Below are 16470 nucleotides of genomic sequence, written 5' to 3'. Positions count from 1 at the left end.
GGGCGGTGCTGCCCTGGCGGCAGGCGCGGTGCCCGAGGGCCGGGGCGGGCACAGTCTGTGCCTCACCGGGCTCGGGTCCTAACCGTGCGGGCGTACGCTCGCAGCTCGCCGCGCCCGGCTGTCCGTTCGAACGCAATGCCGGTGGCACCCTCGGGGCCCGTCTAAGAGTCCCAGCCCGCCCTCGGGGCCGCCGTGCTCACGGCCGGGCGGAGGCGGCCGCCGGCAGCCTGGCGGGGGCGCGGTGGAGTCAGCCGGACCGCTCCTGCCGGCGGAACCAAAGCGCGGGGCTGGGGAGCGCCGGGGGCTGCCGCTGGTGCGCACCGCTCGGCGCGCTGCTCTCCGCTACCCGGCCGCAGCGGGACGCGGTCCGACACGATGCTGCTGCTGCGGGCTGCGGGCTGCCGGCGTGCCGCCGCCCCGGCCTCCGCCGCCGCCTGGCTGCGGGGCGCTGCTCCCCGCGGGCTCCCCGCCGCCGCCCTCCGCCGCCGGGCGGCCCTGCCCGCCGCCGCGGGGGCCCAGCAGGTTGTGGGGGGGTGGCGGTGCGGAGACGCGGCCCCGATGCCCTCCCCGGGAGGAGCTGGCCGGGGGCAGGGCGGCAGTGCTCGGGATCGCGGCTTCTTCCGTCCTCAAAATGGGGATCTAAACGGGGCATTTCGGTCCCCCTCAGGGCTAACCTGGGATCAGACGGAGGCCTGGCAGGCGCGGGCGCGGCGAGGGTCCCGCTGCAGCGCCGTGTGTAGAGCAATGGCAAGCTGAGTGTTCGTCAGTGGGCTTGCGAGTGCTTAATGCTTGCTCGGGATATCTACATGGGACATTACGAAAACAGTCAAGCGATACATTAGTTCGACTTTGTGGTGTGATTTGTAGTATAACATAACTTTAATCCCTAATTTAAGATGCTTGGAGTAGGTTCAAGGCTAGGAGAAACTTAGTGTGTATATATAACCTGATATATAATTATTATATGTGTGTGCATGTGTGTATATATATATAGTCTGGATTGGTGCTGATGTTGTTTGGCCATGTACTGCTTTCATCTTTCAGGTTACATCTTTTCAAGGATTGGCTGTTCGCAGCCTCAGCACATCCTCCCCTCATGACCACCCAGAACATGGAAGATTAGTTTATAAAGGAAATTTGGCAAAGGCAGTGTTAGGTATGTGACTTGAAATTATTTGTATTGCTTTTTTTTTTTTTTTTAATTATTTAACATTAATTATTGTTTGGTAACTTTAAAATCAAACATTGTAAAAGTGAGTGTCCTCCTTAAAACCTGGATCCTCTGTACAGCAAAAATTGTGGTGGTAGTGCTTGGCTTCTGCTTCTACACTTGGGTGTGCAGAGTTCTGTAGGTACTGTGCATCTCTGGAACCCTGCAGCCTCTTTCTGTTTCTCTTGCAGCCTTTGGTGTGCATTACCCAACCCAGTAGCAAACAAAGACTAGCTGTAACTGCTGTTTACATTGTATATGCTTTCAAACGTTACTGAAATGTTTCTGAAGTAGACAGATAATGTGATGAAATGCACTATCTATCTGTGATGAGACTTTGTTGATCTTTCTTTGACCAGTTAATGTTACAAAGCTCTAGTGAAAAATACCGCACTGAATGTTATGTGATAGGCATTTTTGAAATGTGTCTTAAGGAGGAAGTATGCCTTAATATATACAATAACCAGAGTGTTTTAGACTACTGGTTCTCGTGGTGGCTTAAGGACTGCGGGTGATCACAACACTGGCTACTGTCATTTAGGCTGCATGCAAGATGACTGTGGAGTACCTGTTAATATTGACTAACATAGCTTTTCCGAGTTGTGCGTGGTGGGAGACCAGGCAAGCTTCTTCGTAATGCACACCAAGTGTAAACATTGGTTCCTTGTGAAGAGAGAAATTCTCAGTCATATCTGTGATGATTACCATTATGTCTGTCCATGACTGGAGTCAAGTTTCTTTTGAAATCAGTTTTCTGTCTATGAAGTAAAACCTTCATAGGTTTTACACCTATGCACACCTTCATAGGTGTGCATAATAGCTAGTATCTGAGTTCATCATAGAAATAGAGTTAGCTACCAGCTTTGATAAACCCAGCACGAACACATAAATAAACCAGAACAGTGGCAAAGAAGACAGGATTGAACTTCCAATGGCTTCTTTGTGAGCTTAAAAAAAAGGGAACTGGATTTTCAGTAACTGCAGTGGTTCAAGTAATGCAATCAATACACAATAGCAGAATGTAATTACAGAGAAAATGTTACTCATAAGTATTAACTTTTGTTTTCCTTTTTGTTTTGTTTTATGTAGGTGTGAAGTTTTTCTCTTACTCCACCAGCATATTCAACCTGTTCATGATGCCCTACATCATGTTCAAAACTGGTATTGGATTTGAAAGTCTGTTTATACAAGCTGCTTTTTATGGGTTGATCGGGTTTTTTACATTTGTAACGCCGGTTACTTTGCACGTCCTTACAAAAGGCTACGTGATTCGACTCTATTATAAAGACGAAATGGACACGTACACAGCCATTACATACAATGCAATATTGGCAGAAAAAGCAACTGTTTTCCATCAGAAAGATGTAAAGATTCCAGACATCACCAAGATGTTTACAACATTTTATGCTAAAACAAAATCGATGCTTGTTAATCCTACGCTTTTCCCAAATCCTCAGGATTATAACCATCTTATGGGCTATGACAAATCCTTTTATTTTAACTTAGAGGAAGAAAATGAAGCCAGTGAAAGGAAATAATTTGAAGATAACGAATGTCACCATCATTGTTCGCGGTGCCATGCTATAAATGTGAAAGAATGTAAAATTCTCTTTCTTAAGTGTCAGATAGCTAGAGTTCCCCCAATGTGTTTTGGAATGTATAAAAAAACCTAAAACATTTTTTTAACTTGAAAATTGAGGGTTTCTTCAGAGTTAATGACACAAAACATAGTAAAAGGAAAAAAAGGAAAAAAAGCTTAGATCTGTCTTGTGCTTCTTTGTTCTTGGCTTGTTTTTATTGTTAACTATCCAGGAGAACTGTAAAACACACGGGCTGTGCAGCAATCTCACCATCTCCATTGCAAAAAGGACAGTTCCTTTAAGAAAAATCAGCAGTGCTCATTACTTGTCAAGTACATAGTTAAGCTTTTAAGCCTTAAAGATTAATTGTCCCTAATCCAAAAAGATCAGTCTTTTTCATCAGTGCCGCTGGTGATATAAAGGGAGTGGAGATGAATTTCATGTTGCTTTGTGAGAGCATCAGTAGCCAGGATGAGTCTTCAGAAAGCAGACATTGTTGCTGGTTCCTGCTACAGCCTCCATCTACAGGCCTGCAGGCCTCTGGAGAAGATAGGGAGAATGGCTGCGTCACCATAATCTCTAGCTACTCAGAGCTTCTCAATGGTTTCTTAATCTAGAGCCCCACTCTGAGCAGCCCTGTCCCCAGAGGTCGAGAGCTAGAAGCCTTTCTCTTACTGGGGGAAGAAGTGCCTTAGCGTAAGATTTGCTCTGTGAATATGCCATTGTAAAGAGGTGTTGTATCTGAACTGACTTAAAGAAGATACTAGCAGTTAGTTGTTCAAATGGATTCTGTCAACATGTAAGGTGGGGAAGCAAAAGGTAATCTCCTGCAGAGTACTGTTTACATCTTATGCCTTTAAAAACATACCTCTTGATTTTAAGCACTGCAAAGAAAGTCACTTTTAGCTCAAGTGAAAAGAGGATTAGGCCTTTTTTTGTGTGTGTGTATGACTAGACTGGTTAGTTCTGCAGTCTGAGTATGCAGAAATTGGATTTAAATATTTTTAGTCCAAGGAGAAGTTTGTAACGTAAACTGACAGGTACTTGTTTTCAAATAATGAAGGGCATAGTATTTGAGGCTTAAAAATGACTGAATTAAAAAAAAAAGGCAGCAAAATTCAAATTAATCCTTTTGTATTAGCAGTGCTCTTTGTCATAACTAAATCTTGTTGCTAATAAAGTCATCCTAATACTGCAAATAAAAAGAAAGTAATTCGTGCTACCCTTCCAGATGTTTCCTAAGTTCTAGCTGAAAGAATGTATTTAAAAGTCTAAATGTCTTCCAAGACTATTACTGCTGTTTTCCATCATAGGATGACATTCTAGATCATATTAAGCCATCAGTTATAGATCATATTAAGCCATCAGTGTTTTTAAATGTTATTTGCCTGACTGTTGAAACTGCTCTCAGTGTACTTGCTGAGTAATTAAAAAGCAAATCATCCAATTCAGATATTTTTGAGGCAATTCCTTTGTGTTGGAACAGCTATAATTTTAAAAGCCTGCTCTAGCCCCATTAAGCCAGTATCACTTCTTAGGTTACAATTATATATAACAAAAAATTCCATAAATTATATTGAAGACACGAGGCCAATTCTGACCACTTGGTTGTACTACTTGTCCTTACTGAAATCGGTTTACACCTAATTAAAAATAATCTTTCCATGTCTGATGCATTTACTCTCTTCTTTCTGTGCTTGCGGATGAAGTTATCTTCATCTTTAAAATACAGAGAGAAAAGGAAATAGAGTTTGCAAGAGAAGGCTCCAAAATTATGTACTCCTTGAGCATTATAAAAATCCTCAGCCTTTTCTTCTGAACGCAGGAATATTTTCAGTGCTAAATTTGAGATTTGGCTGATTCAGATTTAAGCAGCAATAGAGTTTTCCATGCCAGTGGCTGAGTTTCTCAAAAAATAAATGGAAGTTAAACATTATTTCTTCCATCTATTTGTCTCCTGGCAGTGAAACGCAAGTTAAACTAGTAGGTGGCTTTCCGGCGCACACTCTAAACTTCCTCTGGCACAACTTGATGCCGTTTCCTTTTGTCCTGTTGCTGGTTACTTGGAGGAAGAGATGGATGCCCATCTCACTGCAACCTCCTTTCAGGTAGTTCTGGAGAGTGATAAGGTTGCTCCTGAGCCTCGTTTTCTCCAGCCTGACAACCCCAGTTCTCTCAGCTGCTCGTCACAGGACTTGTTCTCTAGACCTTCACCACCTTTGGTGCCCTTCTCTGGACCTGCTCCAGCACCTCAATGTCTCTCTTGTAGCGAGGGACCCAGAACTGAACACAGCGTTCGAGTATACTTGCACATATGTGACTGGTTTAGATCCTTGGAACTTGTTGAGAGCAGTGGAGACCAGTATTCAAACAACTGTCATTTGTTCTTCAGGTTAGAAACAAAATAAAGGAATGGAAATGTAACCCAAAAAGACTTCCAGATGCATGTGTTTTACTTTGGGTTCTGAACAGTCTGCCTTAATGCAGATATTTCGTAGTGCACTGAGTGTATTTCCAAGCAGGAAACTGCAGTGCTTTGTGTCCTTTTAAGCCAGGAAATGTGCATAAACCAAAACATGCCCTCTTGTTACTAACAAATTCTGCAAGCGAAGGGATGGTAGTGTGAGTGTTTCAATAAATAGATTGCTATCAAGTAATTCCCAAAGCTTAGTTATGTTACTTCCACATCCTTCACAACCTTATTAATTTTGTGAACTACTATTTTCTTTCTTCCCCCTCCCCCCCCCCCCCCCCAGTTTATATCCTTCATGAAAAATAGTTCTAATTGCAGAAGTAGTATTGCCTGCTAACATTTTCATCTCTGGAAGCTGCTGCTGTTTCTTTGGGCGTAGGTAACTTGTGTACAACTTGGAAGAAACAATTTGTAAGACCTAGAGAATGTGCTCATACACTTGGAGATTCTGAAGGAAATACTGATGTAGAAGCCCAGTCTTCTAAAATACGTGATTTACAAGCTATCTTATTTGCAAGGCTACGCCTACTATGAAGGCTGCCAGCTCCTGCAGCCTTTCAGTTCCATCTTACCCTGGTACCAGTTCCAGTTAATCTGCTGTGAAGGGCAGGAATGTATAAAATGACTCAAGCCTCTTACCTAGATGTATGCTTCCTATCCACTTCCAGCCTTAAAAGCTTCTACAAAGAGTTATAGATTACCTTTTTTCCTAGGAAAACAGGCAGGAATCTTGTGACTTTTCAGTCTTTGAGTACATGCTATTTTCTTGCCAGTGTCCTCCTCCATTTTTCTCGAGTTTTTGGCTTTGTCCACAATATTTTTCATTAATCTCTGTCTGTTCTTAATTAGGAAGTACAATGCTTCTTGCCATTCTTTAACATTATTTTTTAAAGTCAATTAGCCCACAACCCTCAGCCTTTTCTTGCAAACGTAAAAATTTCTGATGAGAAAATTACGCCTTTTGATACTTCAAAGGGAAATCTTCAAAGCTCTGATGTACTTCACACTCTTAACCACACTCTCTAGAATTAAAAGGTAACTAATGTCACTGGAGCTTGTTTTATCACAAACCAAAATCTTCGCATTGGCAAAGATGAAGAAAATCTGTAGATATTTGCATGCCTAACTGTGAGGGCCTAACTTAGGTGATGGAAACTTCCTGAAATTCTGTTTGTGCTGTAAAAATTAAGAGCACACATGTGAATTATTACAGTTGCTCAGTATAACTTAATGTGTGGAAACTTGGTAAACTGTAATTTGGTTGCTTTGGAGTTCTGTGGTCATACCATGGATTTCTTCATGCTCCCATGTACAACATGGCCTGCTGCAGCCCCCCTGCGAAATGGGACAAGTGTGCTAGCTATCCCACAGCTATACAGACCTCAGCAAGCATCTATTTTAAGCAGGGAAGTACAGAGAACAAGAGCAAGCAGCTGCAAAACGTCCAGCTGTCTCCATTTCTGGAATACCAGGGTGGACAGTGTTGCTGGGCTGTGCTTTCCGACAGCCTCAGGTAGGACACAACCCTTTCATCTCCCTTCCCCCTCTGCCTTCTCTTCTTTATGGCAACTTTAATGGTTTAATGTATACTTTAGGGTATAACTAAAAGCTTTAATCCTAAATGTGGCTTGGAAAGAATAAACTGTAAGCCTACTGGCAACAGGCAGAGATATTTCCAACATAATTGTTTCCATAGGATACCACCTGGTGTATATTTGCTCCAGTGGTTTAATGTGATATGTTCAAATCAAACCACTATGCCAAAGTGCAAACAGCATTTAAAAATATATTCAGAATAATGCACATCACTTTTTCTTTCCGCAACTATTTGCTCTCTTACTCAAATGCTACCAGCTCACCACTGGCTATGTGCTGGAGCACTGCTCTTGGGCTGGATTCCCCTGGCACTCTTAAGTGCTTCATCAGCTACATGTAGAGGAGCTGACTACCACTTTCTAGCACTCCTGGGCATGACTTTCTACTTCCACTATAAACATTGTCAAAGATGGGATGAGAGGATTTGAGAAGAGAGATTTATCCATGGATTGCTACAATTTTCTATTCTTCACGTTGATTGCTGTGTGTGTTTCTGCTTTGTGAATACATGCCTTATGCCTTACCTATAGCCCCTTTATAGTGGAGTGTCTTCAGCAGCAACCCTAAACCCAGGATCAGAAGTAATGAACGTGTCTGCCTTCAGCTGCACAAAGACCTACTTCAAAAACTGTTGCAAATGGTCCTGCAAGGAAAATTAAAGTATTATTGCCTCTTTCTTTATTGAAAAAATGTGTCTAACAGCTTAAAAGAGTTTTCCATTAACATGAGGTTTTGGTACATGCCAAGACCTAGGACATAATTTTTAATTCTGTCTGACTAACACTTTGAAATGGAGTGCTTTCCTCTGCTGTACTGGTATCCTGTTATTTATTTTTCTGTGATGGGATATTATGATAATGTATATTATAAATCTTTCCAAAGGGAGATTTCAGTGACGTATAAGTGCTTATCTGGTCAAAGTACTCATCTGCAGCCAATAACGCAAATACAAAGTGATTACTTTGAAAAACAATCACAAGTTAAGGACTTTTTAGATGTATTGAGAAAGAAGATAAAAATATCATTAATTAGTTGAAAGATTTTAACCAAAAGTCAGTGAGGAGGCTTGGAGTTAAAACTTCTACTCTCAGCATCTCAATTGTAGACACAATGAAAAGGCATAGTATGAAGTCCTAAATTCTCTAGGCTTGGATTTGTTTTATGTACTGTTAACAGAATGTAAGAGTTGGTCCCTACTACATATAGTTGCAAAGGATTTAAAAATAAATGAAAACAAGTGAAGTAAATAATTGTCACAAAACTCTGGTGAAGTAACACTGCTGTGCAGCTCTTGCTACTTCTATTTCTCTCCTTTTCATCTTCCTTCCGGATCAGAATATGTAAGAAAAAGATTACAGTAAAGAAAGATTATTTAGTAAAAATAAAATATATAGACCTTTACATCCTTATTCTCCAATGACCTTCATACTGACCTTAAAGGGACAGAGCAGAGTCCTCACACCTCTAGTCTGCTAGTTTGGGGCTTCAGTGAGCATCACATGAGGTTACTTGTATGAATGGCAATCCATACAGGCATCAAAAGCCGCAGCATCTAAAACTGAATTTGTTGAAAAGATTTTAAAATTACTGAGGTTGTTTTGATTTAAGGACAATTTAACCAGACATGATGGTCAAGGTTGTAGGCTTTATAATCATGGTCATAAGTGATATTTTAGCCCTGATGCCAGTAGCACTTATCGTTTCTAGTTTCCCTTTAGCCAGCCAAATTGTTTTAAAATGGAGCCTAGCTACACTGATTTTTTTAAAGCATTGGAATAGTCTTGACTTGTGCAATAAGGAACAGGAGAGGATGCAGAGGTTTCTCCATGTGTCTGTCTGTCTAGGCCACCAGGGGGGACTCATTCCTCATCTATATCATTTACTGAATCAAGTATCTGAAAAAAACCACCTGTTCTTGAAGCAGATTTAGAAAGTCACAGAGTTCCGTGGAGAGCTTGTCTTCATTCGTGTTAAAAGAGCTTTTATATAAAATCTTGTAAATCTACAGCACTCTTTCCAGTCTGCCCATGCACGTCAGCCGCCCAATGTGCTGTGCAGCGAAGCAGGTACAAGTCTGGCTGCAGAGGGATGTGCTTTCAGCTGGATAATCATATGTATCAATAGGGTACAGTCAGTGCCATCTCATGCCCATCTCAAACTGATCTGTGAATTTTGCTACACCTATTGGACTGCCAGAAGACTCGGCAGAGAGCTTGGCTTGGTTTCTTACTGATCAGACACTACATCAGTAACCATGGTTGAAAGGAGCCTTTTTTTGACTGTACATGCACAAGGTGGCTCTTCTTTAGTGGCTGCTTCATCGCTCCTTAGTGGCTGTTGCATCACTCCATTTCGTTTTGCCAACTATTACATCCTTCCCAATTTATTTCAATTTCACTACATATTTTACTATTTTTAAGCAAAATTTGGCCATTTGGAAACAGAACTGTATTATTGCTGTGATCACAAAGGGTCTCTATGTTTTATAGCATCCTATTAAACAACAGCAAATATCTGTGTGTGATGAATGCATTCTGGAGATCTGTCAGGAAAGTTGTGTAATTTTGAATTCCCACTTACAAGCTAAAGGTTAGAAGTTTCTTTCAGTCTTGAACTCTGTCAGGCCAGTGGGACTCTTCTTGTGGTCTGTAGAAAGATTTGGAAATACTGAAGAGAATTCTCCAGCCATATTAAATTTCCAGATTTTTGTCTTACTTTGTGAATTGTTACATGTATTAGCTCATTAAAGTTGGCACTTTTAGGTACTTTTAATTGAATTCTCACCTTCCTTAACTAGTCTTGAACTCCCCCCATCTTCTGGGCACATCAGTCATGGTTTTGTGCATGTCACTAGTCCTAAATTATCTTTTGCATTACATATTCAGGCTTCTGAAAACCAATTTCTTTATCTTTTGCTGCTTTATAATATGTAAAATATTACGCTGATGTGCACAGAATTTGTGAGAATAAAAGGTTTTAGCACTGTGATGGGGAGTGGGGAAAGTCATAACAATTGATTGTTATATTTGTTGCAAGTAATTTTTCTTGAGTTTCCTGCTTAGCACAAAACCAAATACCGGTATATTGTATATACTGCTTCTTTCTCATAAAAAATGCAATTTCTGATCTAAGAGGAGCCTGCAGACATACAAATCAAGTAGGTAATGCATGAAAAAGAAATTTCTGTAAGTCATTCTATATATTCAGTGAGTTTCTGTATTTTATTATATTCAGAAAAAAAAATTAATTGTCTTTCCTGTCAGTTAGGTGGTGATTGTGCTCTCTTGAATGAGGTATTAAACTTTTTTTTGATCTGTTTCTTTAGTTGGGACTAGCAATATTGCTGGGTTTGCGCAGTGAAAGCTGACCCAGGTTTGGGTCACAAAATTGATATAGCAGATACAGACAAAATATGTTATTCTTTGTGTGTTGCACTACCAGACAGAAATAAGAGTGTGTATCTAATACCAAAAGTGCTGTAAGAGTTTCTGGTTTAGTGTTTCAGACTTGAGTAACAAAATGTGCAACCTGGCCGCCTTCAACATCCGAGGGTAAAATTGGGTTCCCAACCTAGCTTCACTGGTGACAGGTAGATTCTGTGTTCTTACAGAAACTTCCAAGTCACAATTTGACAGCTTTTGTTGTTAACTGTCTCATGTTCGGTGTCCGCCTGGCCCCAAGCCTGTGCATTGCATCGTCACAGCAGTCAGGGGTTGGGCTTTGTGCTCTTTGGCAATTCTTCAGCACAGCTTCTCCAGGAGAGACTGTGGGCAAGAGCATGGGATAAGGTCACAGAGGGAGGCTGGGAGGCAGACATGGGACTTACCAATTGTAATTTTATGGATTTTTAAGACTGCTTTCACTAAGAAGTATAACTGTGATAGACACAGCTTTGAAGATGGCTGTGCTGTGGTTCGACTCAATAACATGTGAGACACTTGCATTCAGCTCCGGTACTTACCTCCATTTGGAAATACATCATCTAATTACACTCCTCCAGAGTGCTGGTGTGTTCTTAAAGCATGGTGAGCTTTGTAAGAAATTCATTCTGAAAACTTGTGAGAGTTATTGAATACCATGTCAATAAAAGAGTGGACTTAGTCTTCATAATGTGTGGATTTTTCTCTGCTTTAGTATGTACAGGAATTTCTGTGAGTGTTTGAAAGTACTCTTTAACAAATGTTACATCTGATGAGTCAACAAAACTTGGCCTTTATGTGCTTCTGGTAACCATAATTTTACTTCTCCTCACTTCCCCTTTTCACAGAGTTTTCTCTTTCATTTTTCACTCGTGGCTTGAGCTGTGCTGTCTGGGGAAAATGTAACAACAAAACCAGAAATTCATTCTCTTCACAAAATTTACTGTGATGATAACTGATAGTGCTGCAGTAGGATTAATTAAGATTGCAGAGAATTTGACAAAATAACCAAAGGCAAAATTCCCTGAAGACATGTGACTGAGGATGACTGTGCTGAATTTTTGTTCCTCTTTTCCTCAAACAAAGTTTTATTCCACCGAATAGTGAGCAAAATAAGTAACTATGTTTGGACTATTTTTTTTCATTTTATTCGCCCCTGGAGTCAGTGAACTTCTTTGTACATCGTCAGATCTAGACATATCATATACTTTTTGTGGTAAGTAAAAACCAGCTTATTCTTTTCTTACTGGCATTTGCACAACAGTTACTGTAGCCTGAGGAAATATGATCTTTCAAATTTGTTTATTTGATGAATACAGAAAAATAAAAAGTTCAGCTGTTATATTTCTGTTATTAATTACCCTATTATAAGAATTATACTGCATAGGCATAAATATGACCAGAATGCTCATTGCAGCAACTGTGAAAGAAGTTTACTCCCAAGAAAAGCAGGCATGTTTTGATTCAGGAAATATTAGTGGATAAGGGATTTAAATTTGTTTGCAAGTACTGTAATGTATAAGCTATTCACATTGATTTAACCAATATATTGCAATGAAAAGCTTTAAGTATATTGAAAAAAAGAGGGAATGTGATATTCTGCCTGGATGGAGGATCAGTTAGATCTGGGATAACAAAACGTGTCCCTTCTTGCCATGTCTGTGTTGTGGGCTGCTGGGTCTGTGTAGTTCACTGATTTTTTTTTTTGTTGATTTTGCAACAACTTTGCACATCCATGATGTCTGTGTTGAACAGGCCTAGTGTGCCCATGTGGACTCAGTGGCGAGAAGGTGGGCTTCTCTGGAGATATTTTGCAAGGAAAGGCCCATGTCTTGTAAATTTTGTGCGCATTACTAGTGTGTATCACTGTAAAATAGCTCTATAAACTGAGGTGCAGGAGGGGATGTTTATTTTGGGTACTTTGCTTTACATTAATATTCATCTTAAAAATTTATCAAGGGTAAAAGTGGTGGTACGTAAGCTCACAAACCAGACCTTGGAGACCACGGTGAGTTTTGTTTGATCTTCTTCCTGTTGTAATTTCCGGTGGGTAGTTGTATCTGAGATGAGAAGCTGACTGCTGGTTACCGACAGCCAGACAGTTTCCCTTTGCACGCCACTGCTTTAATCCCCAAAATGCATGACAAAATCCTTCACTGTAGATCACCCTGCCATCCAATTTGCTAGCTGGGTTAGGGCAGGGAGCACTCTTCCCCATCGGCAGGCCCACAGCAAGCAGGGCACTTCTTCAGCATGAGCGCACTAAGGAGGGCAGAAGCAAACTGACTTGAACAGACTTCTTTCCTAAAATACTACAAATAAAAGTGCTGTCTGGAAATCCTTCCGAAGGCTGTCACTGAAAGGTCTTTTAAAAAATTAAAATACCAGCTAATGGGCTCTAAATTTGATTAGATTCAGGTTGTATAATGCTTTATCACACTGCATTTGACACTGTGCATTGTATAATCCTAGGTGGGTCACTCAGAAAGCAAATCTACTCAAAGATTCATTTACATTATCCTGGAAAACATGCTGGTACATTAAAAACATTTTTAGCTGTTGTCAGCAAGTTTATATAGATTCCATGGTTAGCATAAGTAAGGATATTTTCAGCAGAGGAACATGCTTGCTTACCTCTAATAAAATGTTCCTTTAACTTCAAAAGAGAAATAAAGGTACTTCTGCCTCTGAGTGAGTTTTGCATGCAAAGTATCAACCAAATATCAACCAAATAATTTTCTTGCTACTTAAAGAAATATGCCCTCTAAGCATATTAAAAATATATTTCAAAATACATATCTGATATTTACTATGAATACTTATATTAGGCAATTTTATAGTATATACCTTATATTAAATAAATTTTTAAATGTGTATGAGTTTATTCTGAGTGTGTATGTATGTATATTCTTATTGTTTTTCTGGAGAAGTCTATTCACACTACCAATAAGAAATACTTTTTTCCTGTAGATTCTACAGCCCATGCTTTCATGTTTAATTTGACTCCTTGCAGCACCATGAACAAATCCACCTGGAAGGCTGCTCTTAGCTGGATTCCAAGTGAGTCCCTCTTGACTAGACATTTGTATTCTGCAAATACAGAAAACCGAGTACAAGCAAAAAGCTGATGCATCATCCTAAATGCCAAATGATTTAGGAGATCAGTTTCTGTGATTAAAAATGGAATAGATGATAAACTACAGTGATGGACAGAAATGATGATTTGTGGAAATAAGTGTGTGTGAGTTTTACTTGTTGGATCAGTTACCATAGCTCTGCATGCTAACTGGCACTGTACATGCAAACCAGAGATGGTTTAGGTGCATGTGCATTTGTCTGGAAGAAGCAGACAAGATTTGCAGCCCTCAAGCTATTTTGGCCTGAAGAAGATCCACGTCGTTTTAAGGAGAGAGAATATCATTAGGCTAGCCAAGTATGGCAGGACTTCCACTAAAAATATGCCTGTTCCGGAAGCTGGAAATGGTACTAGATTGTGTATGCAAACCAAACTTTAATCTTTAAACCTGGCCTTAAGCTGGCAAGCTCAGTTACTTACGAAATGACTGTACCATAAACTTCACCTTCTGATTAAAAACTCTGAAGCTGGACTGAGTTTGCTTCCCTAGAGAGATATCTTTGTGACAGCTACCAGCACTCAGCACAGCTTGTTTGCAATACCTGTACAGAGTCCTCATCTGAGTACTTATTTGGGTTAGCTGTGGAGCTGAGTGAACTCTGTCATCTTTGCCAAAGAAATTGAAGCAAGTTTTGAAATTGTTCACTCAAATATTTTTTAGGACTGGTGGGTTTAGTTGAAAACCAGCTTTTTGTTTCTTCTGGAAGTAACAGTTTTCAAGATATGTTTTTTTGTTAGTTTCGGGGAAGTCTTAAAAAATATTGTAATTCAGAGAAAACCATTTTTTATCTAAATAGCCTATCTGCATATATGTTTTTCCTCTCCACCAGCTACCATTTTCTTACTTGCAATGTCTTAACTAGGAAGTGACATCACCTTTCTGAAGATTGTCTTCAATGTCTGGTACGATGGTGCCAAAGCATTACACTGGAAAGAAGTCCTTTGCAGTGGAGCTGATGATGAATACTCAGTGTGTGGAACACTGAAAGGAGGTCAGTGTGGAAAACAGATGGTGCTTTTCCCTTGCTTGTCGGGTTCTCTCCACAATAGGGCCATATCCTGCCAGCCCTTTTCACCACTAAGCAGATTTCTTATAAGACTAATTGATCAACCCATGCAGACACATTTTTCTCTCTGCAATCAAGACCTTGCTTGGCTGCCAGAAGACTTCAGAGCAGGCAGCTCTCCAGTGCCAGAATCCCACTAAAGTAGAGAATTTCCAAATTCTATGCTTTAATATCATTGTACTGCTGTTTCCATCTCTATAAATTAGGCTATTAGTAATTAATAGCCTTCGTCTCATTAGAACACTTTTATTGTTAACATCTCTAAAATGACTTGGAAAGACTACACTTGACTGGACTGTACAGAAAGCTAGGGTCGTTACTAATATCCAGAACACAGTTTATTTAGGTAAGTACCTAGATGTGTTTTTAAAGAGATTCTCTACACCCATGTATAATGCTTTCTTTTATTAGAGAAGAGTCAATTCTGTTCTAGGGGCTAACCAACATTAACATGACACAGGTTCAGATCCAGATTATTCAGGCAGGATGCCAAACTAAAGGACAAAAAGACCTGTAAGGAGGTCAGAATGCACAGCCCATATTTTCCATTCTTTAAAAATGAACATAATCTCTCTTTGGTTATCATTCAGCTGAACTACTAGTGTAAGTATTGGAGTTATCACAGTAGGATGGGTCTGTAGGAGGCGTTGCAGAAGCATTGTGGTTAATTTTTATTTTCTAACGTGGTTTAGACAAATAGGCAAAGCTCTGGAAGAAGAAACAGGTGAGGGCTTTATCAGTGGAAGAGTAAATGACATTGGCACTACTGCTGAGAGATACGCCGTATTGCTTCGAAGTTATTTCGGAAGTTTGATTGATGGCTTTATGATTAAGTAACCATTTGTATTATAATTATCTCTGTTTTACAGAAACAATTGCAACAGCATTTGACATTAAAGGTGCAAGAACAAAGTTTCCAAAGGTACTTTTCAGCATTTTATATCAAGAAATAACAATAGCAAAATCACATACTTACATGCATGTATTTTCTGAAAAGAGGTGTTCACCCAAACTGTAGAAAACAGCAAAACGAAATGTCAGAAAACTTTCTCATGCTTGAAGTGCTGACTCCAGTCCTCACAGAAATCATCAGAACCATTCCAAGCAGTTAAGTAGGCAAGAGTGGGCAGCATTATGCACTAATTCTCTTTTTCTTGCTTGTTTTAGGGCAATTATAACATTATTTTACAAGGATTTTCTGAAGATTCTGAGAAAAATATGATCATGTGCTTGAATTTCACCATGATAGTAAAACAAGATGCTTTCTGAATGCAACAAATGTTTCAAATAATTTCAGAACACAGAGGTCGCTTCTGCAAGCGACTGGAATCTAAGCTGCAAAATAATAAGCACTCTAATATTCCTGAGGTAGAATACATCAAACCCAGTATCTGGATTCCAGCGACTATCTATCATGGAAAGCTACATGAGGGATAGTCTTATCCATTTATAGCACTGCTGTAACAGACGATCAGTCAATGTGCACAAAATATCTGGGAATCAGGCATCCTGATTAATCCCCAGAATAACCGTGATTGGATGTCAGGCTGAGTGTTTTGGTGCTGTGCCTTGAGTTATGAAAAAGCCAAGTCCTTCAGACTGTGCTAAACTAATTCAAGAAGTTTCGAAGTGCAAGAATCAGAAGTTTACTAATACTCAATTTAAAATGGAACAGCAATTGCATCTGGGAACCATGTTGTGTAATTTTTCTTTTTTTTTTTCCTTTAAACAATAAAATTATTTGTACTATTGATTTGAGAAATGTTTTTTTATTCTTCTGTTGCTTTCTGATTATCTTTAGGTGTTTGCTAATGTTCTCTGCACCGAGCTGAACCAGAGGAGTAGCAATTTGTACTAGCTGATGTGCGTAACATGCAAAGTGGAACATGTTTTCAGTTACACTGATACGGTACAGCTGAATTTAGCCATCCAGAGCTGTAACTGCAACCCTGTAGTGTGTTTTTAGCTCTTGCTCAAAGACTGAAGGGC

General features: G+C 39.9%; 2 protein-coding genes across 3 annotated transcripts; both read left to right on the top strand.

The window, feature by feature from the left end:
- Positions 1–255: 255 nt before the first annotated feature.
- Positions 256–5224, top strand: TMEM70 (transmembrane protein 70). 2 transcript variants are annotated; one of them, XM_030499647.1, is made up of 3 exons: positions 256–522; positions 1045–1156; positions 2300–5224. In XM_030499647.1, the coding sequence occupies exons 1-3, from the start codon at positions 376–378 to the stop codon at positions 2746–2748; spliced, it is 708 nt and encodes a 235-aa protein (XP_030355507.1). In that variant the 5' UTR covers positions 256–375; the 3' UTR covers positions 2749–5224. The 2 variants fall into 2 exon arrangements, with proteins under 2 accessions (XP_030355507.1, XP_030355501.1); XM_030499641.1 differs by lacking the exon at positions 256–522 and adding an exon at positions 534–732.
- A 3017-nt stretch (positions 5225–8241) lies between these two features.
- LY96 (lymphocyte antigen 96) lies at positions 8242–16233 on the top strand. The gene is made up of 5 exons (XM_030499561.1): positions 8242–11494; positions 13249–13338; positions 14278–14406; positions 15351–15403; positions 15649–16233. Exons 1-5 carry the CDS (start codon positions 11401–11403, stop codon positions 15748–15750), a joined length of 468 nt encoding a protein of 155 aa, XP_030355421.1. The 5' UTR covers positions 8242–11400; the 3' UTR covers positions 15751–16233.
- The last annotated feature ends 237 nt before the right edge of the window (positions 16234–16470 follow it).

This window comes from Strigops habroptila, chromosome 1 (assembly GCF_004027225.2).
Source record: "Strigops habroptila isolate Jane chromosome 1, bStrHab1.2.pri, whole genome shotgun sequence".
In the NCBI taxonomy this organism is placed as follows: domain Eukaryota; kingdom Metazoa; phylum Chordata; class Aves; order Psittaciformes; family Psittacidae; genus Strigops; species Strigops habroptila.
The sequence above is the reverse complement of the archived record's forward strand: the minus strand, read 5'-3'. Positions and strand labels throughout refer to the sequence as shown.

Excerpts from the sequence above, each read along its gene's own strand:
- TMEM70 (XM_030499641.1), top strand. The coding sequence starts at position 559 with ATGCCCTCCCCGGGAGGAGCTGGCCGGGGGCAGGGCGGCAGTGCTCGG. Across the intron at positions 733-1,044 it reads GAGGGTCCCGCTGCAGCGCC|GTTACATCTTTTCAAGGATT; the intron begins GTGTGTAGAGCA and ends TTCATCTTTCAG. Across the intron at positions 1,157-2,299 it reads TTTGGCAAAGGCAGTGTTAG|GTGTGAAGTTTTTCTCTTAC; the intron begins GTATGTGACTTG and ends TGTTTTATGTAG.
- LY96 (XM_030499561.1), top strand. The coding sequence starts at position 11,401 with ATGTTTGGACTATTTTTTTTCATTTTATTCGCCCCTGGAGTCAGTGAA. Across the intron at positions 13,339-14,277 it reads TGCTCTTAGCTGGATTCCAA|GAAGTGACATCACCTTTCTG; the intron begins GTGAGTCCCTCT and ends TGTCTTAACTAG. Across the intron at positions 14,407-15,350 it reads GTGTGGAACACTGAAAGGAG|AAACAATTGCAACAGCATTT; the intron begins GTCAGTGTGGAA and ends TCTGTTTTACAG.